We start from the raw sequence: 26,803 nt of genomic DNA, 5'->3' as shown, positions 1-26,803 counted from the left end.
TTTCAAGTACCTACTTTTTTCTCATGTGCAAGGGACACAGTTTCATGGCTGTATTTCCAACCAGCACAAGCTGAAGCCTTTCAATAGAGGTGGAGATGCACATGCTAGTATATAGAGAGCTGATGGAGCATATGCATACAATTGGGATCAAGGTATTCAAAAACTGTACTGGAATGGTCATAAAGGCCATTACATAACGGTAACAGTGGGAAGAGTTATGCGTTACAAGGCTGTAATGCCCGTTCTAGGGGGAAAAAATAGCCTGCAACAGCGCGTCCAATGGGAAGGATATTAACAGAGAGGAGAAGACGCACAATTAATATTGCTTCAAGGGAACAAGTCCAATGGGAATTTACATATCCACAATGACCAGATAATGAAGCATTTTATCAAATACAAAATGGACTATGCCACCCCATGTAGCATATAACATGGAAGTTAACCTAAGTTTTAAGGCACCCACCATTAAGTAATAAAAACCATCCATCAGATGGACCCACATCATATATCCATATTTCCTCCACATTGGGACCCAATAGATTAAAAAGAAGAGACATCAAAATCCTTAAGATCCATAAAATTCTAAAATACCCAAATCCCTAATTTTTAATATCAGAAAATCCCCGAATCGGGGTCCACATTCAAATCTGTAAGCCCAAAAATCCCCAAATCTCTAAATGGGGGTCCACATCGAATCGGGAATCCACAAATTACTAAATCCCCTAAATTCATAAATCAACATGGAGATTGAGAGAGATTGAGAGAGATAGATACCTCTTTGGATCTTGAGGAGGGCGTGCGTAGGTAGGGAGGCATCGTCTCGGCTCCCTCCATTCTTTGGATCAAACACCCGGAGAGAGATGGAAACGGAGATGCACAACTCATCGGCATGCTCGCAAGGTGGGTGACGGCCGCGAGGATGGCGCTGCCAGTGCTGCTGCTCCTCAATCACCTCCTGAAGCCGGTCCTCTGCCTCTCGAATCTGGTGCTCCACTACGCCGTCGGTGCTATCTTGCACATGGGGTGGTGAGGGGGGGTCGGAAGTGGAGGGGATGTGGCCCCGGTGGAAAAAGGGAAGGAGGGTTTGGAAAGATTGGGCATATCGGACAGAGAGAGCAGACAATGCTTTTCGCATCTGCAGATGGAGGAAAAAATGGGGCCAGAAAAATGGGAGAAATGAAGGAAAAAGGGCAGAGGGCATGGGTGAGAGAGAGAGAGAGGGGGGGCAGAGGGATTGGGCGCCCAATTTTGGGCGAGACCATGCCCAATTTTGGGCGAGACCATGGACAGTGCTGTGGGCACTACAATGATGTATGTGTTTCATCCATTCCGTTCATCCATTTTTAAAGATCATTTCAGAGCTTTATGGCAAAAATTAGAGGGATATAAATCTCAGGTGGTCCACACCAGATGAGAACAATAGTGATTGGATATCCACCATTAAAATCCTCCTAAGGCCCACTGTACTGTTTATTTGACATCCAATCTGTTGATTTGGTCATACAGGACCAGATGAAGGGAAAAAACAAAAATCAGCTTGATCCAAAACTTTTATGGCTACCAAAATGTTTTTAATGGTCGACGCTCATTCAACACAGTTTCGTGTAATGTGGTCCACTTGAGATTTGGATATATCTCATTTTTGGTATCATATTGTAAAATTATCTGTAAAAATATATGGATGACATGGATGAAACACATACATCATGGTGGGGGCCACAGAGCATCGACCACCAGCCATTGGCTAGTGTCAGGGGGAGTAGCCAACCCATTCCCAAGCTTACCGAATCAATCCTGTGGGGCCCACCATGATTTATTCATTTTATCCACTCCATCCATCCATTTTAACATATAATTTTATTACATGAGCTCAAAAATGAAGCCTATAAAAATCTGAAGTGGGCCCACCATAATTTTCTTTTTCAAAATATCAATTTTTTAATCTCACTTTTGTTATATAACTTTTCAATTTTTCTTGTCAACATGCAAAAACTAGTTTTCGTTTTAAAAAAAATATATTTTTTTACAATTTGTCAATTTTTTCACAATTTTGATCAATTTTTTCACAATTTGTAAAGGTAACAAGTAACTCACTTAAATGTAGTGGAGAAAGGTTTCCTTAAAACATTTATAATCATATATTAGGCCTGCCTAACTTTGATTCACATATCTAACCCACTCATTATGTGTGTCCCACTTGGATGAGGGGTCAGATCAAGTTTCAACCGCTTTCAAAACTCATGTGGGCCCCACCAAGTGCTTTTATATTTTTTAGGATGTCTTCACATAGTTTTAAATGGTATGGCCCACTTGAGTTTCATTTACCGATGATTTTTGAGATATCTCATAACCTAAAGGGGACACATCAAATCGACGGTGCTGATGTTTGACACACATCATGATGGGGCCCACAAAACTTACTAACATCAATTCTTAGGTTCTCACGAGGTCAGTAAGTTGGGTCACAATTTTAACCAGAATATTTGGCCCATTTTACATGTCTGGTCCATTCACTCTATTTTACTAATCAATACTCTCAATTTGACTAGTTACTCACCTCAATCAGGCTACATATGAGAAAGATATTGGGCATACAAGATTGATCAACAATTGTAGTGAAATTTGATTTAAACATCTGAAGTTATTTACTCTTCAATTTGAACTGATTATATTGTTTAAAAACAATTAAAGGTTCAATTAGTGGATGTGCCTGATAATTTAGTAATTTTATTTTTCACAAATAAATTTAATATTTTTTTTTTCAAAATGTATATTTTTTTCTCTTTTAACTAAATATCATTTTTATTATAAAATATTTCAAAAATATTTAAAATACAAATTTTGAATTTTTATTTTCAAAATCTCAAAAAATTTCTCATATTTTTAATTCTTTCTCAAAAATTTCAAAATGCCATTTTTTTTCTTCAAAAGCATTATTTTGTTCTCAAAATTTTTCTTAAACATAGTTAAAATTTCTAAACTTTTCAAAATTCTTTTTCATGTGATATTACAAATCATTTAAATATTACCTTTTAATTTATATATATATCTATATATATATATATATATATATATATATATATATATATATATATATATACACACATTTAAGTCATAATAAGCATAACTACAAGATTACCCAATTCATTACCCGGTCCAAAAATGGGTTGGAGAAACATAGGGGCAGCAAGGATATACAACACATCATCCTAAATGTGGGTCACACCACATAATATAATGGAGGGGTTTCCTTAGAACATTCATAATCATATATTGGGTCTGCCTAAATGTGATTCACATATCCAACCCAATCATTACGTGTGTCCCACTTGGATGAGGGGTCAGACCAATTTTCAACTGCATCCATGTCTGTATTAACTTATAAACAAGTTGGATCTCAAATAAACATCACGGCGGGCCCTAAGAAGGCTTCAATAGTGGGTGTCACTATCCCACTCTTTTTTATGGTGGGTCCACTTGAACTTTGGATCTGCCCCATCAATCAGATGCACCATTTCATGGTGGGCCACGACCTTAAAAATAATCATTTATTGGGCCCACCTAGATGTGGTTCATAGATCCAGCCCATTCATTATGTGTGTCCCACTTGGATGAAACACATACAACATGGTGGGACCCGTAGAGCACCGACCAACATCCACCAAGTTTTGTGGGCCTCACTATGATGTATTTGTTATATCCACACCACCCATCCATTTTGAGATATCATTTTATGTCATGAGCCAAAGAATGAGGCAGATAAAAATCTGTAGTGGACCCCACCACAGAAATCTTAGGTGTACCACACCACATGAAATCATTAGTAATTGGATATCCATCATTAAAATCTTCCTAAGGCTTACTGTACTGTTTATTTGACATCCAATATGTTGATTAGGTCATACAGGGCCAGATAAAGGGAAAAAATAAAAATCAGCTTAATCTAAAACTTTTAAGGCCCGAAAATGGTATGACATCCAATATTGTACTGTTTATATTTTTTTAGATGTCTTCACATAGTTTTAGATGGTAATCAACACCTGAGTTTCGTATACGGATGATTTTTGAGATATCTCATAAGCTAAAGGGGAGACATCAAATGCTCGGAGTTGATGTTCGACACACATAATGATGGGCCCATTTTACATGTCTGGTCCATTCACTCTATTTTACTGATCATTACCCTCAATTTGACTAGTTACTCGCCTTTTTCATACTACATATGAGAAATATATTGGGCAAACAAGATTGATCAACAATTTGAGTGAATTTTGATTTTAACATCTGAAGTTATTTACTCTTCATGTCCGGACTGATCAGATTGTCCAAAAATAGTTAAAGGTTGTTCATAATATCAAAAATATATAAATGAATAGAAAACACAAACATCAGCTTGATCCAAACTTCTATGGCCTCCAAGAAATTTTAAATGGTAGAGGTTCAATCACACAATTTCTTGTGGTAGTGGTCCACTTGAGCTTTGGATATGCTTTCTTTTTGTTCTTTAGACCTCAAATTATTTGTTAACATGGATGAATGGAGTGGATAAAATAAATAAATAACGGTGAACTCCATAGAGTTTAATCTGATAAAGGTGATGAGTAACTCACTTAAATGTAGTGGAGAAAGGTTTCCTTAAAACATTCATAATCATATATTGGGCCTGCCTAAATGTGATTCACATATCCAACCCACTCATTATGTGTGTCCCACTTGGATGAGGGGTTAGACCAAGTTTCAACCGCATCCAAAACTCTTTTAACTAAATAAATTTAACATTTTTTTACAAAATTTAGTTTTCTTTTTAAAAAATATTTTTTTTTTACAATTTATCAATTTTTTCACAATTTTGTTTAATTTTTAAAATTTTCTTTTTCAAAATATCATTTTTTAATCTCACTTTTGTTATATAACTTTTTAATTTTTCTTGTCAAAATACAAAATCTAATTTTCTTTTTTAAAATATATATTTTTTTACAATTTGTCAATTTTTCACAATTTTGTTTAATTTCTTAAATTTTCTTTTTCAAAATATCATTTTTTTAATCTCACTTTTGTTATATAACTTTTCAATTTTTGTTGTCAAAATACAAAATCTAGTTTTCTTTTTTAAAAAATATATATTTTTACATTTTATCAAATTTTTCACAATTTTGTTTAATTTTTAAAATTTTTGTTTTCAAAATATCATATTTTTATCGATTTTTTTTAAATTATCAACATTATTCAAAGTTCTTATTTTTTTTTTTTTTCAAAATATAGATTTTTATATAATTAATTTTTCTATTTTAAATTTAAAATTTTCTTAAACATTGTTAATTAATTTTCTAATTATTATTTTTCAAAATTCATAATTTTGAACTTTTTCATTTTTGACCTGAGCATTAGGGACGGTCTTTGACAGGGTTATAAGACGGTTTAGGACCGTCTGTAATAGAGATGGTCTTTAGCGGTCTCTAATAGAGACGGTCCTTGACGGTCTCTAATAGAGACGGTCCTTGACGGTCTTAGATTGGAAGTAAAAGATGGCCAATGACCGTCTCTAATGCAAACGGCCAATGACTGTCTCAGATGAGTGGATATAAGACGGTCAAGGACCGTCTCTAATGCGGACGACCAATGACCGTCTCAGATGACCCATATAAGATGGTCAATGACTGTCGTAAATGATTTGTGGACGTTCAAATTTTTAAGACAATATTAAGGACGGTCAGGGGCCGTCTAAAATTTTAGAGACGGTTTACGGCCGTCTCTAAAGCGTCTTTAAACCAAGAAATTTTAGAGACGGTCCAGAACCGTCTCTAAATCCATTCTTTTTTTCCATTTTTCACATAGTGCCACTATTGTTATGGATAAGTCACCACTATTTCATATAAAATACAAGACTCACTATGCAAAACTTGGATTCAAAACGGTAAGTTGACGTTTGGACTTGGCATCGCTCTATGGGCCCCACCATGATAGATTTGTTTCATCCACGCCGTCCATCCATTTCACAACATCATTTTGTATAAGATCCCCAAAAACTAGATTGAAATAAATCTTGGGTGGACCACACAATTAAAAAATATTATTGGTTGGACGTACGTGGGTCCACTAGAGCTTTGGATTTAAATCTTGGGTGGACCACACAATCTTTGGATTTAACTTGTTCTTTGGATATTGCCTTAAAATGATCTCTCCAAATGGATGGAAGGTGTGGATACAAAACGTACATCATGGTGGGGCCTACGGAGTTTGCTGACGTCACTTCAGTAGCTAGTCTCCGGACGCGGATTTCCTGCGAAAGCCTTTCGCAGGAACTTCCTGCGGAAGAATGCTGGGTGGGGCCCACCGAGATATTTTGGAGAAATACACTCCGTTTATCCATTTTAGGAGATCATTTTAGGACACGTGACCAAAAATTAGGTGGATCCAAAACTCAAGTGAGCCACAAGAGAGGAAACAATGTGGATTCGGTGAGCATCGTTGAAACATTCTTATGGACATGAAAGTTTTGTATCGGGATATTTTTTTCGGTTCTTTCACTTTATCCTATTGAGAGTGACCTTATAAACGGTTTGGATGGCACATAGACATCAGAATGGAGCCCAGGAAGGTTTTAACGGTACAAATTTCTTTCCCCAATTTTCCCTCTTATGTGACTCAATTGAGTTGTGGATCCAATCATTTTTTATCAGACGTCCTACAGTGAGCTATAAAAATGTATGGACGAGGTGGTTTGATCAAAAACATTGCAGTGGGCCCCACCCAGCATCCTTGAGCAAGAACTTGCTGCGAAAGGCTTTCGCAAGAAATCCAAGTCCCTAGTCTCCTTAGCACCAGCCCCTTGGCTGGTGGTCGGTGCACTGTGGGTCCCACCATAATGTATGTATTTCATCCATTACGTTCATCCATTTTAAAATATCATTTTAGGAATTTATTCCAAAAATGAGAGGTATATAAATCTCAGGTGGACCACACCACATGAAAACAATAGTGATTGGATATCCATCATTAAAATCCTCCTAAGGCCCACTGTACTGTTTATTTGACATCCAATCTATTTATTAGGTCATATAGGCCTAGATGAAGGGGAAAAACAAAAATCATCTGGATCCAAAACTTTTATGGCCCCCGAAACGTTTTTAATGGTTGACGCTCATTAAACACTGTTTCCTGTAATATGGTCCATTTCAGATTGGGATATACCTCATTTTTGGTCTCATGCCCTAAGATGATCTTTAAAAATAGATGGACGGCATGGATGAAACACATACATCATGATGGGGCCCACAGAGCACCGACCACCAGCCATTGGCGGGTGCCAAGGGGAGTAGCCAATCTGTTCCCCTTATTTGTAGCGTGGTCCATTTAATCTTTGGATATGATTCATTTTTTTGGATAATTCTCTAAAATGATCTTGAAAAATGGATGAACGATGTGGATGGATTCCAAATTTTCAGTAAATCCAAAACTCAAGTGGACCGTGCCACATAGAACAGTGTGGAATAATGATTTCCACGTTGATACCTTCCTTGGGCCCACAGTAATGTTTATTTGCCATCCAACCTGTTCATAATATCAAAAATATATGAATGAAGATAAAACACAAACATCAGCTTGATCCAAAACTTCTATGGCCTCCAAGAATTTTTCAATGGTAGAGGTTCAATCACATTATTTCCTGTGGCTTGGTCCACTTGAGCTTTGGATATGCTTCCTTTTTGTTCTTTAAACCACAAATTATCTGTTAACATGGATGAACGGAGTGGATAAAATAAATAAATAATGGTGGACCCCACAGAGTTTACTCTGGTAAGAGTAATGAGTAACCTAAATATAGTAGAGAGGGGTTTCCTTGAAACATTCATAATCATATATTGGGCCTGCCTAAATGTGACATATCCAACCCACTCATTATGTGTGTCCCACTTGGATGAGGGGTCAGACCAAGTTTCAGCCACATCTAAAACTCATGTGGGCCCCACCAAGTGCTTTTATATTTTTTAGGATGTCTTCACATGGTTTTAGATGGTATGGCCCACCTGAGTTTTGTATACGGATGATTTTTGAGATATCTCATAACCTAAAGGGGACACATCAAATGCATGGTGTTGATGTTCGACACACATCATGATGGGGCCCACAAAACTTACTAACATCAATTTTTAGGTTCTCACAATGTTACTAAGTTGGGTCATAATTTTGACCAGAATATTTGGCCCATTTTACATGTCTGGTCCATTCACTCTACTTTACTGATCAATACCCACAATTTGACTAGTTACTCGCCTCGATCAAGCTACATATGAAGAAGATATTGGGCATACAAGATTGATCAACAATTTGAGTGAAATTTGATTTTAACGTTTAAAGGTTCAATTAGTGGATGTACCTAATAATTTATTAACAAATATTTTTTATTTCACAAATAAATTTCAATTTCTATTTAAAAATAACATTTTTTTTTCAAAATGTATATTTTTTTACTCTTAATTTTTCTTTGAAAACTTTTAACAAAATATCATTTTTATTAAAAAATATTTCAAAAAATTTAAAATATAAATTCTGAATTTTTATTTTCAAAATCTCAAAAAATTTCCCAAATTTTAATTTTTTTTCCCAAAAATTCCAAAATGCCGATTTTTTCTTTAAAAGCATCATTAAGTTTTATATATATATATATATATATATATATATATAATATATATATATATATATATATATATATATATATATATATATATATATATATATATATATATATATATTTAAATCTCATTGTTTTTATAAAATATTATGGTGGGGCCCACATTGTGAAAATTTTCACATTTTAAAATTTTTTTATTTTCTTTTTGAGGATATTATTTTTTTCTCAAATTCAAATGCTTTTTTTTTTTCAAATTTACCAACTTTATTCAAAACTTTTTTCCCACAAAATAGATTTTTATTAAATCACTATTTTTATTTTTTCAAAATCTAATTTTTTCTCAAACATTGGTAAATTTTTTAAACTTCTCAATATTCTTTTTCATGTGATATTACAAATCATTTAAATATTAATTTTAAATTAAAAAATAAAAAAGAAAATTTCACTCATTTGATATAAAAACAAAATAAATTTTCTTTTTACATTCAATCAATTGCTAAAAAATAATCTTAGATACAAATATGTTCAATTAAACCACTAAAATTCTATTTAAAAACAATTATTAGACTACAAAAAAACTTGATTTTCCACCATATTCCTATAAAAATGAAAAAAAATTAATGTTAAGGTAATAGTCCTTTTACGACGGACATGATCCGTCGCAAAAGTCATTTTACGACGGACCATGATCCGTCGCAAAAGCAACTGAAAGCGCACCATTTGGTGTTTTGGGCGGGAATTTACTAGTGATACAAAATCAAATTTTGCGACAGATTTTGTCCGTCGCCTACTAACGACGAACCAAAATCCGTCGTAAATACGTCGTAAATCAGATTTGAGCGACGAATTTTGGTCCGTCGCTGAATTTAGCGGTTCAGATGATTTTCAACAAACACGGGCTTAGCGATGAACTTTTTCCATTAGCGACAGATTAAATCCGTTGTTAAACCAAGAGATTTTGCCCGTCGCAAAAATACGTCGCAAATTGCCGATTTTGGTGTAGTGATAGGTTTGTATGTCAAGCCAGCGTGGTATGTATATATGTGTCTTTCATTAAATCCCTTCATCAGAAAGATACAAAAATCTGCCTCGTCCAAACCTCATGTAAGCCACACGGATGTAAGAAAGAAAAATCTGCATCATCAAATCTCATATGGGCCACAAAAAGTGAATTTAAAAGTTTTAATTGTAATTTTTTATTGTTCCCATTGGTGAGACCCATATGAGTATATATATTTTTTAATTGGCTAATCTTATGCACGTATGTTGAACATAGGTTTATGATTTGATTATTAGAGTGGATTTCACGTATCCAACATGGTTGGATCCCTATCAGCTTCTTCTTTGATGGTGGTTACAGCGACTTTTTACGTGAATAATTTTATACCATTTTAATAACCTATTCCAACTTCAAAAGTCTTTATAAAAATTATAGGGCACACGACAGATAGACAATTAGGGCTCGTTTGTATACCACCAAATAAGTTACTTTTTCTACTTAATAGCAGGAGATAAGTGACTTATTTCAGATAAGTACGTTTGGTTTATGATTAGTTATAAGTAATTTTTTACTTAAAAGTACATAATCACTTTGGTTAATTTTATTTCTTAGCTTTTTTTACTTTTCATAGGCTGCTAAAGAGAGGCATCAAGAGAGATGGAGAGGAGAAGATAATAAGTATATGTTGTTTGCCAAACAAACTTATCTACTTAATAAGTAGAAATTAAGATAAATACTACCTATGGAAAAAGTAGCTTATCTTAAGCAGCCTAAAATCCAAACACCCCCTTAATGATAGTTCATCACCATATTTGAAGTGGTGGTATCTTGTCCATGGTAGATGTCTTAATCATCTAAAAAATTACCCCAAACAGTCCAATTTTCATATAGCCCTAACTAATAGCATAGTGTTTCTTATATGGGAAAAGATATAATCCAAACTAAATAATAAAAGATAATCTAAAATATTGGGTCCACTCTTAAGTAGGGGTACAACTTGGGCAGGTTGGGTCGGATCGACAGTCAATTCAAGCCAAACTCAACCTCAATAGTACTGTCACGCCCCAGACTCGGTAATCGGACTCTCAAGGAACCCGATGGCTGGTTCTGGCCGCAACAGCCTCCATAGTACCCCATTCTCGGCTCCTGAGACAGGTTCCGATCCTGGGATCCTACAAGGAGGATTTTCATAACAGCATAATCATTTTCAATACGAGCATAACCAAGATCACAACAAGTGCATCTGAGAATAACAAAGGCACACACCGCAAAATCCACTAAGAATTTGAACTTTTACAAGTTTACATCGGGTTCAAAAGAACATACATAAGGTAATAAGGAAAGAGAGAGAAATCAGCAACACTGGAGTCCTCAAATGCTCAGATCTACTCCACGATCTGCTGCTACAACATCTGCCTAGAGTCTCCTGCACGCATCAATCGTGCATAAGCTTATAGAAGCTTAGAGGGTGGTGTAATTGTGTGACAATGGTGCACAGAAGAATAGTATGTGATGCAAGAAGGGAAACATACTCAATGAGAATATCACTAGCATTACCAAGGCTTATCATGAATATGATACGATGAGTACTGGACGCCATACAAAGGCAATGCATGAAGGGACTTACACAGCCAATGCTAATGCGATGCAAGTAATGCCAGTGCCCATATCCAAACCATATGTCGAGTACATTTCCAATCCTAAGGAAATCACCAGGGTCCATTACACTACTGAATGACTGCCGCTCTATAGACCCCGCACAGTCAAATGAGCGTAAGAGACCTCACTACCCGCCTATGGACAACCAATCACCAACAAGGCCTGAAGGTAGCGGACCCATTTACGAGCTGGTCAAACTCAGCCTAATAATGCCTCCTCACACCAGGCAGGTAAGGCCACACCCCTATCCAACCAACAACACGACAGTGAGAGTTGCAGCCTAACGGTATAAGGCCCTCGTGAGCTCATGTATTCCACCTGGTCACGGCGTTGGAGCAGATCTTTGGTACCATAGAAGTTTTTGAAAATTTCACCAATGGGCATCCTATGCACCCGGTATGCTCAACTAATATTTCTGGTGTCCACACATACGGCCATCCACGAATACCCATGTGGAGGCAAGGCCCTGATGAAGTAAGGGCGGATATCCACAAGCTATGCAATGCCAGATGCATGAATCACACAATCACCCATGCATCATTCCCAAGCATCCATCTCTCGGGAGGATACCAACATGTCCTACACGATGGCACAACCATGGCTAATCATACCTCAACCAAGCATGCATATGATGCGTATGGGAGTGGGCCATGAAGATAAATAAGGGTGCCAATGAGGTGAAGATGAACTCTCTAACTAACCATGAAGGGTCTAGGTACTTAACCAATTCCTCATAAGGAATACAACCTCTAGTGGGGGCTCATATACCCGGGGTAGCCCACGAGACTAAGGAAAATAATGGTATGGGCCTAAATAGATGAAACGGGCCTAGCAAGGGTCTATGGTGGGCCTTTAACCACCCATAGAAGCCCATGGGCCTACCTTAGGGCCACCAATGTGGACATCCAACACAATTGGTCCCCAAGAAGTAACCCATCTCTAATTGATCATGGATCAAGGCCCAAGGCTCACGCAACATCAGAAATAAGAAACGATCAGCCATAATCATACCACAAACACTCATGTTGGGCTTCAGAAAGGCGACCCAAGGCCTATCCAAAACATGGGTCCAAGGGAAACACACATAACCCAACTCATATATACCACTATGGGCCCATAGGGGAAAGGTTTGGGCCCAACATAAAGTCCACTAATCCCATATATTGTGGTGGCCTAGTAGGCAGCCCATTGCTCAAACCACATGGGCAAATGTCATGCTCTTGTCAAGTAAGTTGGACCTACAACCCAGCCCAAGTATTAAAGTTGATTTTGTGGGCAACAAAGGTCCCATCTACCTATGTAATCCAGCCCACTAACCCAACACAATAGTATGGTAAAAATGGCCCAAGAGTTCAATGGGCCTATCTGGAAAGTTCCAGCCTAATTAGGCCTAAGGAGTTCAACAACTAGCTACATTCATGGACCCAATTAAATTCAACTGTGGTGGGCCTCAAAAGTTCATTTATTAAGCCCAATATTTAAGGGACCAAAGGCATAGATTATTTCCTCTAGGATCTTCACAATGTGGTGGGCCCCACTCCTCAAAATTTCAGCCCAAATGCCAAGCATAATTATAACAAGTTGCTGGATTTTTAACCCAACAGGTTTATGGGTGTATTGGAGTCCAGTAATTGTTTCATTTGATTAGGACATCAGCCCAAGTGGTCCAACTATCAAGTCAGAGGGCCCCACCACATAGGGTTACATCATATGACACAAGGGAGTAAGTGGGCCACTCTGCTAAACCAAAGTCCATCAGGTAGCCCACATGGGGCATCCCATATGGGCCTGGGCGGTCCAAGGCCTGGACGGCCTAGCTATACATACATCAAGGTGACTCTACGAACACTAAAGTGGGTCCCACAGGGGACTTACATGTAAGGTAGACCCTCCCGACATAGGCCACCCATGGATGGGACGGCTGGGATATACAACACATCAAGGTGGGCCCACGAAGCAAGCTGGACGCCCCTGCCTGGGCATCCCTTCCTAGTAGACCACTTCTAGCCGTACCACGGGCAACTCAAATAGCTTTTAGGTCTGAAATTTTACAAAGCGATACTTGCATAAGTGACCCACACTCCCAAAAAATTTTAAGATTTTTAGACACTTAGAAATATTTTAATTTATTTAAATGAAACAGACTGTCCAGAAAATCGGACTGACCTGGACGTCCCAACGTGGTGGGCCAGTCCGGCCCTCGCCACGGTGTGCACAGGGGTCCATTGGCCCTGAAATTTGGTAAGTGGATCCTAAAATGGGTGGACCATAGCTTCACAAAATTTTATAATTTTTAGACATATATAATTATTTTAAGTTATTTAAAGAAATCAATCTGTCCTAAAAATTGGACTGATCTCGACACCATATTGTAATGGGCCGGTCCAGCCACCGCCATGGTGTGTACAGGTGTCCATTGGCCCCAAAATTTTTTAGGTGGCTCCTACCATGATTGGGATACCTCTTGTAAATTTTCATAATTTTTAGACACCTAAAAGTATTTTAATACATTTCGGAATTCCAACCTGTCTAGGGTAAATTGTTGCTGGAATTGTATGTCCCTATGTTTGGGACCACATGGGGTGTGCCTGGACCCACCCAAACCCTTGGAAAATTGGGGGAAAAGGTGGCCCTACATATGGAAAGTAAGTGGGGTCCACTGGAGTGGCCCACTTCTTCCAAAAAGTCAGGTGAATATAGTGTTTTCCTCCACAATGTATTGCTGAACTGTCCAGAAATTTCTGGGCAGTTAGCCATCTTTGGCCCAACCCATGGGCCTCAATCATGGGAGGTAGAGTGTGGGCCCCATACTACATCAAAGTAGGGTCCACACACTACAAAACCCCTAAAGAAATTTGGGATTAAAAGGCCTACAAATAGGTCTAAACAGTAACTCAAAATACATGCTCCAACTGGGCCTGAAATCTGGACAGCAACATAGGCTGTCCATATTTCAGCCCATGCAAATAAATCAAGGGGATCTATAGCCCTATTTCCTCATGTAGGGTCCACCTTGATAGGTTCATAAATTTTTAGACCCATCAGAGCTCTTAAGCCTCTATAAAAATCCATTTTAGAGGCCATCCAGACCATGCATACATGATTGGGCCTGGACGTCCAATCAAGGTGGGCTTGGACGTCCCATCTTGCTGGGGGCTTGGACGTCCCATCTTGCTGGGGGCTTGGAATGTTGCTGACCTACTTTGGTGGGCCACATATCATCAGAAAATATACAGAAGTAAACAAAGGAAAGGAGGGAGAGAAGGAGCAAGATCGGCCATAGGTGGGAGGTCCCGCCACTAATGGGCCACCCACACAAATCTACACCATCACTATATCATGCACTTACATGCAAGTCAAGATACATCAAAATAAGTTACTGGATACTAGGGATCCCTTCCCTACATGTATGCAAAGGCCTAAGTGGCCCATGTGATGCAAAGATTAAGAGGAAATCATCATAGTGGGTCCATGGAAAATGGCCCACCATGGAATGGATTGTGAAGGATCTAGGCCCTTGGCCTTCATCCTAGGAACCATATAGGGTCTCCACCATGGATTGGTGGGCCCTACATGCTCCCATGCATGTAGAAAAAGGAAGGGAAGAAAGGAAAGAAGAACAAAGAGAGATGAAGCCATGAAGAGCACCCACTTTAATGGATCTCACTCCAAAGTTACATCAATCTAATCTTCATGCTCCAAGGGACATGTTTCAATGGGTGAGATGAATTGTTGAAGGTTAGATGAGAGGGGATTTGAGGGAGAAGGGGCTGGAGAAGAGAGGAAGATGGAAGGGAAGTTGCTAGGGAAGAAGAGAAGAGAGGGAGAGAAATGAGAGGGAAAGAGAGAGAGAGGGACTTTTAAGACTTGTAATGATGAGCTCTCTCTCTCTCTCCTAGGCAATGATGGTGGCTTATGGTGATATTAACAAGGCTCAGGGTAATAGCCTTTCTAGAAATCTCAACCTAGAGTAAAATGATGGCATGGGAAAATGTGCAACCCATGGTGGGGTCCACTAATCATGCAATCAATGGTCCATATAGATCAATGATCATAACTTGAGATGTACATATCGGATTAATGCACGGGATATGGCATCGGAATCACGGCGATGAGGCGGACGCAATGGCATAGGTCTTGGGTCAACCCGAGTCAGGTTTACATGACCGAACTCGAAAGTAACGGCAAACACTATCCAAAGGCCGCCGGTCGTCGAAATTCAATTGGTAGGACCACGAGACCATGATGAACAAGATGCATACTCACACACACACATGCACACATGAGAACTAGGGTCAGGTCTCACAATCCTCCCCACCAACAAAGAAATTTTGTCCCTAAAATTGACAAAACAAGGACAACAAAATGCATAAACATCGTCGTACATATATACCTCAATCATCAAACACAAGAGATGGCAATGCAAGAATTACAAGCAATCAATCATCAAACAGATGGGGATAACGCTCTCTAATCTCGGCCTCGCATTCCCAAGACACCTCGGCCTCTGAATGATAACCCCATTGTACTTTTACCAAGGGAATGACCTTGGTCCTGAGGACCTGCTCCATCTGATCAAGAATACGAATCGGTTGCTCAATGTAGGAAGCATCCTCACAGACCTCAAACAGCTGCCAATCAATCACGCTCGGTAATCTCAAAAGGTCCAATAAATCTTGGGGCAAGCTTGCCCTTCACATCAAAGCGAACCACGCCCTTCATAGGTGAGACCTTGAGATATTCCAATGAATCTCGGGGCGAGCTTGCCCTTCACACCAAAGCGAACCATGCCTTTCATAGGCGAGACCTTGATATACACCGTGTCCCTGACTACAAACTCAAGGGGTCGACGCCGACGATCAGCAGAACTCTTCTAACGGCTCTGAGCTGTGCGCATCCTCTACCTGATAACATTAATAACCTCTAACGTCTGCTACACAAGCTCGGGACCTAAGAGACGACGCTCTCCAACCTCGGTCCAACAACTAGGAGATCTACACAGTCTGCCATAAAGTACCTCAAAAGGAGTCATGACAATAGTCACCTGATAGTTGTTGTTGTACGCGAACTCAACGAGGCGCATATGCTCATCCCAACTCCCCGTAAAGTTGATCACACAAGCCCTGAGCATATCCTCAAGGATCTGGTTAACCCTTTCGGTCTGCCCATCCATCTGCGGATGATAAGCAGTACTGAGACACAAAGTGACCCCCATCACATGCTGGAAACTCCTCTAAAACTGAGAGTAAATATGGAATCTCAGTATGAAACGATCGAAACTAGGACGCCGTGCAGTCTTACTATCTCCCCAATGAATATCCTCGCCAACCGGTCCATAGACCAGGAAGCACGCACTCGAATGAAATGAGCCGACTTCGTTAGATGATCAACAATAACCAAGATGGTATCATGATCGCGCTGAGTCCTCGGCAAACCTGCGATGAAGTCCATCGATACATGCTCCCACTTCCACTCTGGAAAGCTCAATGGCTGCAAGGGACCAAGGGGTCTCTGATGATCAGCCTTAACATGCTGGCATGTGTCACACTCGGCCACAAAATTTGCAATCTAGTGCTTCATCCCCTGCTAGAAGTACCTCCTCATATAACGATACATCTTCGTGGAGCCTGGGTGGATAGTAAGTCTCGATCGGTATGCCTCGGTCATCAGATCCCGACGCAACTCTGGAACGTCCGGGACACACAATCGGCCTCTGAAGCGTAATCCACCATTGGAACCAATCTGCCAGTCTGACTGTTCCATGGATGTGGCCTCTACTCTGTACTCCTGAAGTGACTCATCCGTCTGCTGAGCCTCGATCACCCTGGCCACTAAGGAGGGTTGAATCGACAAGCTCGAAAGCTAAACAATGGAAGACTGCAGACCGAACTCAAAGTCAAACTCTGATACATCCTCGAGCATCTGCCACTCACGCACCATCATCTGTGCCACCAGGCCTTGTGGCTGGCGGCTGAGCGCGTTTGCCACCAAGTTTGCCTTGCCCGGGTGGTACTGAAGGTCGAAATCATAATCTTTCAGCAACTCCATCCATCGCCTCTGTCGCAGGTTCAACTCGGACTACGAAAATAGATACTTCAAGCTCTTATGATCCGAGAAGAGCTCGAATCTAACCCCATATAGATAATGCCTCCACACCTTCAGTGCGAAGACGACTGCTGCAAGCTCCAAATCATGAGTGAGGTAGTTCAGCTTATGGACCTTGAGTTGGTGCAAAGCATATGCCACTGGCTTCCCATGCTACATCAGTACAACACCCAAGCCAACTCTGGAGGCATCAGTAAAAACAACAAAACCCTCACTCCCATAAGGAAGTGTGAGAACAGGAGTGGACGTGAGGCGGTCCTTCAACTCCGTAAATGCCTTCTCACAAGCGTCACTCCAGACGAACTCGACGCCCTTCCGTGTCAACCGGATCAACAGTGCTGCAATACAGGAGAAACCCTCGATAAACCATCGGTAATATCCTTCTAGACCAAGGACGCTGCGAATCTCGGACGCATTCGCGGGCTGGCCCCACTAACTCACTGCATCAACCTTCGAGGGTTCCACAGTGACACCCTCCCTCGTCACCATGTGACCGAGGAACTTCATCTCCTCTTGTCAAAACTCACACTTCTCCAGCTTCGCATACAGCTGATGGGCACGGAGGGTCTCAAGCACAATCCGCAAGTGCTCAGCATGGTCCTCTCGGGTCCTCGAATATACAAGAATATCATCAATGAATACCACTACGAACTGATCGAGGAATGGCCAAAAAACCTCGTTCATCAGCTACATGAATATAGCGGGCTCGTTGGTCAATCCAAACGATATGACCAGGAACTCAAAGTGACCATAGCGTGTCCGGAAAGCCGTCTTTGGAATGTCCTCCTCTCGGACCCGAATCTGATGGTAACCAGAATGCAAGTCTATCTTGGAAAAATACTATGCACCCTACAACTGATCGAACAAGTCATCAATACGGGGAAGTGGGTATCAGTTCTTGATGGTGACTCTATTGAGCTCACGATAATCTACACGGTCGCAACGAACCATCCTTCTTCTTCACAAACAATACCGGGGCTCCCCAAGGTGAACTACTGGAACGAATGAAACCTAACTCCCGAAGCTCATCCAACTGCTCCTGCAATTCCCTCAACTCCAACGGTGCCATCCGATAGGGGGCCTTCAAGATGGGCGCAGTACCAGGCACCAAATCAATCTGAAACTCCACCGGCCGACGTGGAGGCAAACTCGGGATCTCCTGAAACACATCCAGGTATTCACAAACAACTGGGAGCTGCTCAATACTCTCTGTCACAGAATCCTTAATGACAGAAGCCAATAAACTAGATAACGGCTCTCCTTTGGGCTCGGCGATAAACTGGAATACTGGCAAGCCTGGAATATGAAATGTGACTGTCCTCGCGGCACAGTCCAAGACGGCACCATACTTGCAAGCCAGTCCATACTCAGAATAACATCAAATCCTACCATCGGCATCACGAACAAATCAGTGGGAAGAAACATCTCACCCACTAACACCGGACAAGAAGGACAGTGATGGGTCAACATAATAGACTTTCCCATGGGAGTTGAAATGGCCAAGGCCTCAGACACGGGCTCCAAAGGAATACCGGTTGATTGATAAAACTGCTTGGTCACAAAAGAATGGAAAGCGTCAGAATCAAACAAAACATGAGCAACGCAAGCAAAAACAAGAAAAATACCCTCAACGACTCCACTGGTCAATGACTGCGGGTCCTATCCTGGCGCCTGCTGCGTAGAATAAAAATGGCCCTGAGCTGGTAGGGGAAGCAAACCAGAAGACCAAGGGTCCTAAGTCTAAGCCTGCTGGGCTGCTATACACACTAAACCCAGGGACCGGACAACATATAGATATCCCCTTTACTTGTACTGTGGCTGCTGCTATCTTTGCTGCTACCGAGGAGGTCTACTTGGCTGCCTATGCTGCTAAGGAGGAGCCCTAGGAGCGGCAGGTGAAAGCTGTGCTATCTACTACTGTTACTGAGGAGGACAAGGAGGGGACAACTGTAGTGGCTGATGCTGCTGAATGGGGAGACGACACTCACGCCTTTGATGCCCGGCCTGTCCACAACCTAAGCATACACCGAAAAAGGGGCCGGAAGATGAAGCGGATGACGGTGCTGAAGATGATGATGAAGCTACTTTCTGAATCCTGATCTGCCCCTCCATCTCTATTAACGGAGTTGCTTGGAGCTGCCGGCTGGCGCTCTCCTCTTCTGGTCTCCACCGGAACTCTGCTCTCTCAATCTCTATGTCAAAGCCCAGTCCTCCTCATAAACCAGTGCCCGATGAACGACCTGATCAAATGTCTCCAAACAATGCCCTACCACATAGCTACGAAGGGCAGGACGCAACCTAGTCACAAAACGACGGGCCCTCATCTTCTCATCTCAAGTGAGATGAGGAGCAAATCTAGACAGAGCCAAGAAACGGGCCTCATACTGAGATATAGTCATATCACCCTGCACTAGGGTCTCAAACTCGATCGCCCGCTGGATCTGAACGTGCTCAGGGAAGAACTTCTGGTCAAAACGGATAACGAACTCCTCCCATGTCCAAATAAATTGAGGTCCGACCATCCTAGATACAGATGACCACTAATGGCGGGTCTCACCCTGAAGAAGATAGGTCGCAAGGGATACTCTCTGATCCACAGGACACTGTATAGTGTCAAAAATCCTCACAACCTCAGTGCGCCAAGCCTCAACGGCAGAAAGGTCATGGTCACCACTAAACCTCGGGGGATCATGCTGCCGGAACTCTTGAGCTATCGCACTAGCACGTGGTAAATCAGACTACCCAGAAACCTCAGCAGTAGCAGGCTGATGAGTCTGTAATGTTATGGCAACAAGCTGCATCAATTGCTGAAAATGCTCAGCTCCTATAGGTCCGGTCGGAAAGGCAGGGCCGGCACTCGCCTCAGGCAGAGGCATAGGTGCAGCCGGCGGAGCAGGAGCCTCCGAAACCGGAACAGTAGGCTGAGTAGGGGGGATAGGTGGGGGAACTGGAGCAATTGAAGGTATGGGTGCTACCGGCTCAACTGGGGGAGCAGGCTGGATCGGGACCTCAGGAATCGGATCCTAAACAACGGGAGCAGGATGTGCTCGAGTAGGAGGGGTAACTCGGGCGCCTTGTCCATGGGCACCACGACCATGGGCGCCACGACCACGGGTGTCACGATCACGGGCGCCATGTCCACGCGGCATTGTCTACAAAATAATGACGACGTAAGGAATCAGGACAATTATAGGCTCAATACGGAGCGAAAGGAAGAATCTCGAGAGACAACTAGTCCTATGTTCTTGGCAGACATGCGATGTTATCCTGAGTCATTCCAGAATTACTTGCTATGCTCAGATACCAACTCCTGTCATGCCCCAGACTCGGTAATCGGACTCTCAAGGAACCCGATGGCCGGTTCTGGCTGTAACAGCCTCCATAATACCCCATTCTCGGCTCCTAAGACAGGTTCCGATCCTGGGATCCTACAAGGAGGATTTCCATAATAGAATAATCATTTCAACACGAGCATACCGAAGATTATAGTAAGTACATCTGAGAATAACAAGGGGCACGCATCATAAAATCCACTAAGAATTTAAACTTTTACAAGTTTACATCGAGTTCAAAAGAACATACATAAGGTAATAAGGAAACACCGGAGTCCTCAAATGCTTAGCTCTACTCCACGATCTCCTGCTACAACGTCTGCCTAGAGTCTCTTGCACGCATCAATCGTGCATAAGCTTATAGAAGCTTAGAGGGTGGTGTAACTGTGTGACAATGGTGCACAGAAGAATAGTAGGTGATGCAAGAAGGGAAACATGCTCAATGAGAATATCACTAGCCTTACCAAGGCTTATCATGAATACGATGCGATGAGTACTGGACGCCATACCAAGGCAATGCATGAAGGGGCTTACACAGCCAATGCTAATGCGATGCAAGTAATGCCAGTGCCCATATCCAAACCATATGTCGAGTACATTTTCAATCCTAAGGAAATCACCGGGGTCCATTACACTACTGAATGACTGCCGCTCTACAGACCCCACACAGTCAAACGAGGGTAAGAGACCTTACTACCCGCCTATCGATAACCAATCACCAACAAGGCCTGAAGTTGGTCAGACTCAGTGTAGTAATGCCTCCTCACACCATGAAGGTAAGGCCACACCCTTATCCAACCGACTACACGACAGTGGGAGTCACGGCCTAACGGTATAAGGCCCTCGTGAGCTCATGTATTCCAGCCGGTCACGACGTTGAAGCAGATCCTTGGTACCATAGAAGTTTTTGAGAATTTCACCCAAAGGCATCCTATGCACCCGGTATGCTCAACTAATATTTTCGGTGTCCACACATATGATCATCCACGAATACCCCTGTGGAGGTAAGGCCCTAATGAAGTAAGGGCAGATATCCACAAGCTATTCAATGCCAGATGCATGAATCACACAATCACTCATGCATCAATCCCAAACATCTATCTCTCGGGGAGATACCAACTTGTCCTACATGATGGCACAACCATGGCCATTCATACCTCAACCAAGCATGCATATGAAGCATATGGGAGTGGGCCATGAAGATGAATAGGGGTGTCAATGAGGTGAAGATGAACTCTTTACCTAACCATGAAGGGTCTAGGTACTTAACCAATTCCTCATAAGGAATACAACCTCTAGTGGGGGCCCATATACCTGGGGTAGCCCACGAGACTAAGGAAAACAATGGTATGGGCCTAAATAGATGAAACGGGCCTACCAAGGGTCTATGGTGGGCCTTTAACCACCCATAGAAACCCATGGGCCTACCTTAAGGCCACCAATGTAGACATCCAACCACAATTGGTCCCCAAGAGGTATCCCATCTCTAATTGAACATGGATCAAGGCCCAAGGCCCATGCAACATCAGAAATAAGAAACGGTCAACCATAATCATACCACAAACACTCATGTTGGGCTTCAGAAAGGCGGCCCAAGGCCTATCCAAAACATGGGTCCAAGGGAAACACATATAACCCAACCCATATATACCACTATGGGCTCATAGGGGAAAGGCCAGGGCCCAACATAAATGTCACTAATCCCATATATTGTGGTGGCCTAGTAGGCAGCCCATTGCTTAAACCACATGGGCAAATGTCATGCTCTTAGTCAAGTAAGTTGGGCCTACAACCCAGCCCAAGTATTAAAGTTGATTTTGTGGGCAACCAAGGGCCCATCTACCTATGTAATCCGGCCCACTAACCTAACATAATAGTATGGTAAAAATGGCCCAAGAGTTCAATGGGCCTATCTAGAAAGTTCCAGCCCAATTAGGCCTAAAGAGTTCAACAACTAGATACATTCATGGACCCAATTAAATTCAATTATGGTGGGCCTCAAAAGTTCATTTATTAAGCCCAATATTTAAGAGACCAAAGGTATAAATTATTCCCTCTAGGATCTTCACAATGTGGTGGGCCCCACTCCTCAAAATTTCATCCCAAAGGCCAAGCATAATTATAACAAGTTGCTAGATTTTTAACCCAACAGGTTTATGTGCCTATTGGAGTCCAGTAATTGTTTCATTTGATTAGGACATCAGCCCAAGTGGTCCAGCTATCAAGTCAGAGGGCCCCACCACATAGGGTTACATCATATGACACAAGGGAGTAAGTGGGCCACACTGCTAGACCAAAGTCCAGCAGGTAGCCCACATGGGGCGTCCCATATGGGCCTGGGCGGTCCAAGGCTTGGACAGCCTGGCTATACATACATCAAGAGGCGCTCTACGAACACTAAAGTGGGTCCCACAGGGGATGTACATGTAAGGTAGACCCTCCCTACGTGGGCCACCCATGGATGGGACGGCTGGGATATACAACACATCAAGGTGGGCCCACGAAGCAAGCTAGACGCCCCAGCCTGGGCGTCCCTGCCTAGCAGACCACTTCCAGACGTACCACGGGCAACTCAAATGGCTTTTGGGTCTGAAATTATACAGAGTGATACTTCCATAGGTGACCCACACTCTCACAAAATTTCAATATTTTTGGACACTTAGAAATATTTTAATTTATTTAAATGAAACAGACTGTCCAGAAAATCGGACTGACCAGGACGTCCCAACATGGTGGGCCAGTCCGGCCCTCGCCACGGTGTACAAAGGGGTCCATTGGCCCTGAAATTTGGTAAGTGAGTCATAGAATGGGTGGACCACAGTTCCAAAAAATTTCAAAATTTTTAGACATATATAAATATTTTAATTTATTTAAAGAAATCAATCGGTCCTAAAAATCGGACTGATCTAGACACTATATTGTAATGGGCTGGTCCAGCCACCACCATGGTGTGTACAAGTGTCCATTGGCTCAAAATTTTGTAGGTGGGTCCTACCATGAGTGGGATACCTACTTGCAAATTTTCATAATTTTTAGACACCTAAAAGCATTTTAATACATTTCAGAATTCCAACCTGTCCAAGGTGGATTGTTGCTAGAATTGTATCTGTCCCTATGTTTGGGACCACATGGGGTGTGCCTGGACCCACCCAAACCCTTGGAAAATTGGGGGAAAAGGTAGACCTACATATGGAAAATAAGTGAGGTCCACTGGAGTGGCCCACTTCTTCCAAAAAGTAAGGTGAATATAGTGTTTTCCTCCACAATGTATTGCTGAACTGTCTAGAAATTTCTGGGCAGTTAGTCTTCATTGGCCCAACCCATGGGCCTCAATCATGGGAGGTAGAGTATGGGCCCCATGCCACATTAAAGTAGGGTCCATACACTACAAAAATCCTAAAGAAATTTGGGATTAAAAGGCCTACAAATATGTCTAAACAGTAACTCAAAATACATGCTCCAACTGGGCCTGAAATCTGGACAGCAACATAGGCTATCCATATTTCAGCCCATGCAAATAAATCAAGGGGGTCCATAGCCCTATTTCCTCATGTGGGGTCCACCTTGATAGGTTCACAAAATTCCAGACCCATCAGAGCTCTTAAGCCTCTATAAAAATCCATTTTAGAGGTCATCCAGACCATGCATGCATGATTGGGCCTGGACGTCCAATCAAGGTAGGCTTGGACGTCACATCTTGCTGGGGGCCTGGGATGTTGCTGACCTACTTTGGTGGGCTACATATCATCACAAAATATACAGAAGTAGACAAGGGAGAGGAGGGTGAGAAGGAGTAAGATCGGCCATAGGTGGGAGGTCCCGCTACTAATGGGCTACCCACACACAAATCCACACCATCACTATATCATGCACTTACATGCAAGCCAAGATACATCAAAATAAGTTGCTAGTTAGTAAGGATCCCTTCCTGACATACATGCAAAGGCCTAAGTAGCCCATGTGATGCAAGGATTAAGAGGAAATCATCATAGTGGGTCCATGAAAAATGGCCCACCATGGAATGGATTTTGAAGGATTTAGGCCATTGGCCTTCATCCTAGGAACCATATAGGGTCTCCACCATGGATTGGAGGCCCCTACATGCTCTCATGCATGTAGAAAAAGGAAGGGAAGAAAGGAAAGAAGAAGAAAGAGAGATGAAGCCAAGAAAAGGACCCACCTTAATGGATCCCACTCCAAAGTTACATCAATCTAATCTTCATGCTCCAATGGACATGTTTCAATGGGTGAGATGGATTGTTGAAGGTTAAATGGGAGGGGATTTGAGGGAGAAGGGGCTGGAGAAGAGAGGAAGATGGAAGGGAAGTTGCTAGGGAAGAAGAGAAGAGAGAGAGAGAAATGAGAGGGAAAGAGAGAGAGGGGGACTTTTAAGACTTGTAATGATGAGCTCTCTCTCTCCTAGGCAATGATGGTGGCCTATGATGATATTAACAAGGCTTAGGGTAATAGCCTTTCTAGAAATCTCAGCCTAGGGTGAAATGATGGCATGGGAAAATGTGCAACCCATGGTGGGGTGCACCAATCATGCAATCAATGGCCCGTATCGATCAATGATCATAACTTGAGATGTACATATCGGATTAACGCACGGGACGTGGCGTCAGAATCGCGGCGATGAGGCGAACACAATGGCATAGGTCTCAGGTCAACCCGAGTCGGGTTTACATGACCAAACTCGAAGGTAACCGCAAACACTATCCGAAGGCTGCGGGTCGCCGAAATTCAACCGGTAGGACCGCGAGACCATGATGAACAAGATGCATACTCACACATACATGCACACATGAGAACTAGGGTCGGGTCTCACAAGTATCCAATCCACAACCTGACCCAAACTTTGACTTCCAACCCAAGGTGCGCAACCAGAACCCAACCCAAACTCATCTATATTTGACCCAACCCAATTCAAATACATGTGATTATTTCCAACCCAAGCTAACTCAACCTGAATTTGCTTAAACGGAACACAATCCGGGGACCTTGACAACTGCCAGCCTTATGAGGATATGCTATATTACTGACCATGTACTAGATAATTAAAAATTTAACGGCTATAATTCTTAACTAATGCATGAAATCAAATGATTTAAGATCATAGTATGCGAATTGTTCTTCAGAAAGTGAAGGTGAGTCATCCAATAGTCTAGTCCAAAAATTAGAACAAGTTTTTCATTTTTAGACAATAACTTAATGTCAGCTTACATGTTGTGATCGGTTTTATTTGTTTGATTTATTAGCATGAGAAGTACAAAATGGAGAAGGATCCAGAACACGCACACAAGCATGAGATGGAAGAAGAGATCGCTGAGGCTGTTGCTGTAGGCGGTGGAATATTTGCTTTACACGAGCATCATGATAAGAAAGAAGCTGCACAAGAGGATCATGGAAAGAAGCATCACCATCTCTTTTAAGATTCTCCTGTCTTTCGCAGCCCATATACATGCGTGATAAGTTTTAGACTTTGTCTGTCTCTCTGTTGCTCACACATGTTTCAAGTCCATAAGCTTTATTTAAAAAAAAGAAGTCATGTGCTTCTTCGGGTATGAAATAGTTTCTACGATTATGTGTCTGTATATTTTCATTCATATTTTGGGAGATGAGAATGCTTTTAGTTTAGTTGGTTTCTTAAAATAAAAGTTAGTTGTGAGGTTGGTTCTCTAAATAAAAGAACCTTCTTTTATGAATCCATCTCATCATTTCTTCTTCTACACTATTTTGTTCCTCCCTGACTCGACTGAACATCAAATCCAATATCGCGGCCCAACACAAATTCATACCCTGAACTGATCTGAACCGACTCAACCCCACCAAAATAAAGGTAATTATTCTCAACCTAAACCCAAGAAAATTTCAAATCCTAACCCTACCCTAGGACCCTGTCAACCTAGCCCAGCCTAAATAGTTTTTTAAAGCCTCCATCTCCCTTGCATTGATACATCTATAGATTGGGAACACAAGTTGCAGTCCTAGATCCAATGATCCTTCATTGGTATGTGTAAACATTAGGCTCAATATATCAATCTGATAGGAATGCTACCACGGCCATGGTGATGG

At 41.7% G+C, this 26,803-nt stretch overlaps 1 protein-coding gene across 1 annotated transcript in view; it reads left to right on the top strand.

Annotated features, from left to right (window-relative positions):
• LOC131237330 (abscisic stress-ripening protein 1-like) overlaps positions 1-26,160 on the top strand; it is an 82,877-nt gene extending 56,717 nt beyond the window's left edge. The window contains exon 2 of the mRNA XM_058235039.1: positions 25,987-26,160. Coding sequence (XP_058091022.1) covers positions 25,987-26,160 — 174 coding nt within the window. The remainder of the gene's footprint in view (positions 1-25,986) is intronic.
• The last annotated feature ends 643 nt before the right edge of the window (positions 26,161-26,803 follow it).

Source organism: Magnolia sinica, chromosome 2 (assembly GCF_029962835.1).
Source record: "Magnolia sinica isolate HGM2019 chromosome 2, MsV1, whole genome shotgun sequence".
In the NCBI taxonomy this organism is placed as follows: Eukaryota; Viridiplantae; Streptophyta; class Magnoliopsida; order Magnoliales; family Magnoliaceae; genus Magnolia; species Magnolia sinica.
Note: the sequence above shows the minus strand (reverse complement) of the source record. Positions and strands in the feature narration are given on the sequence as shown.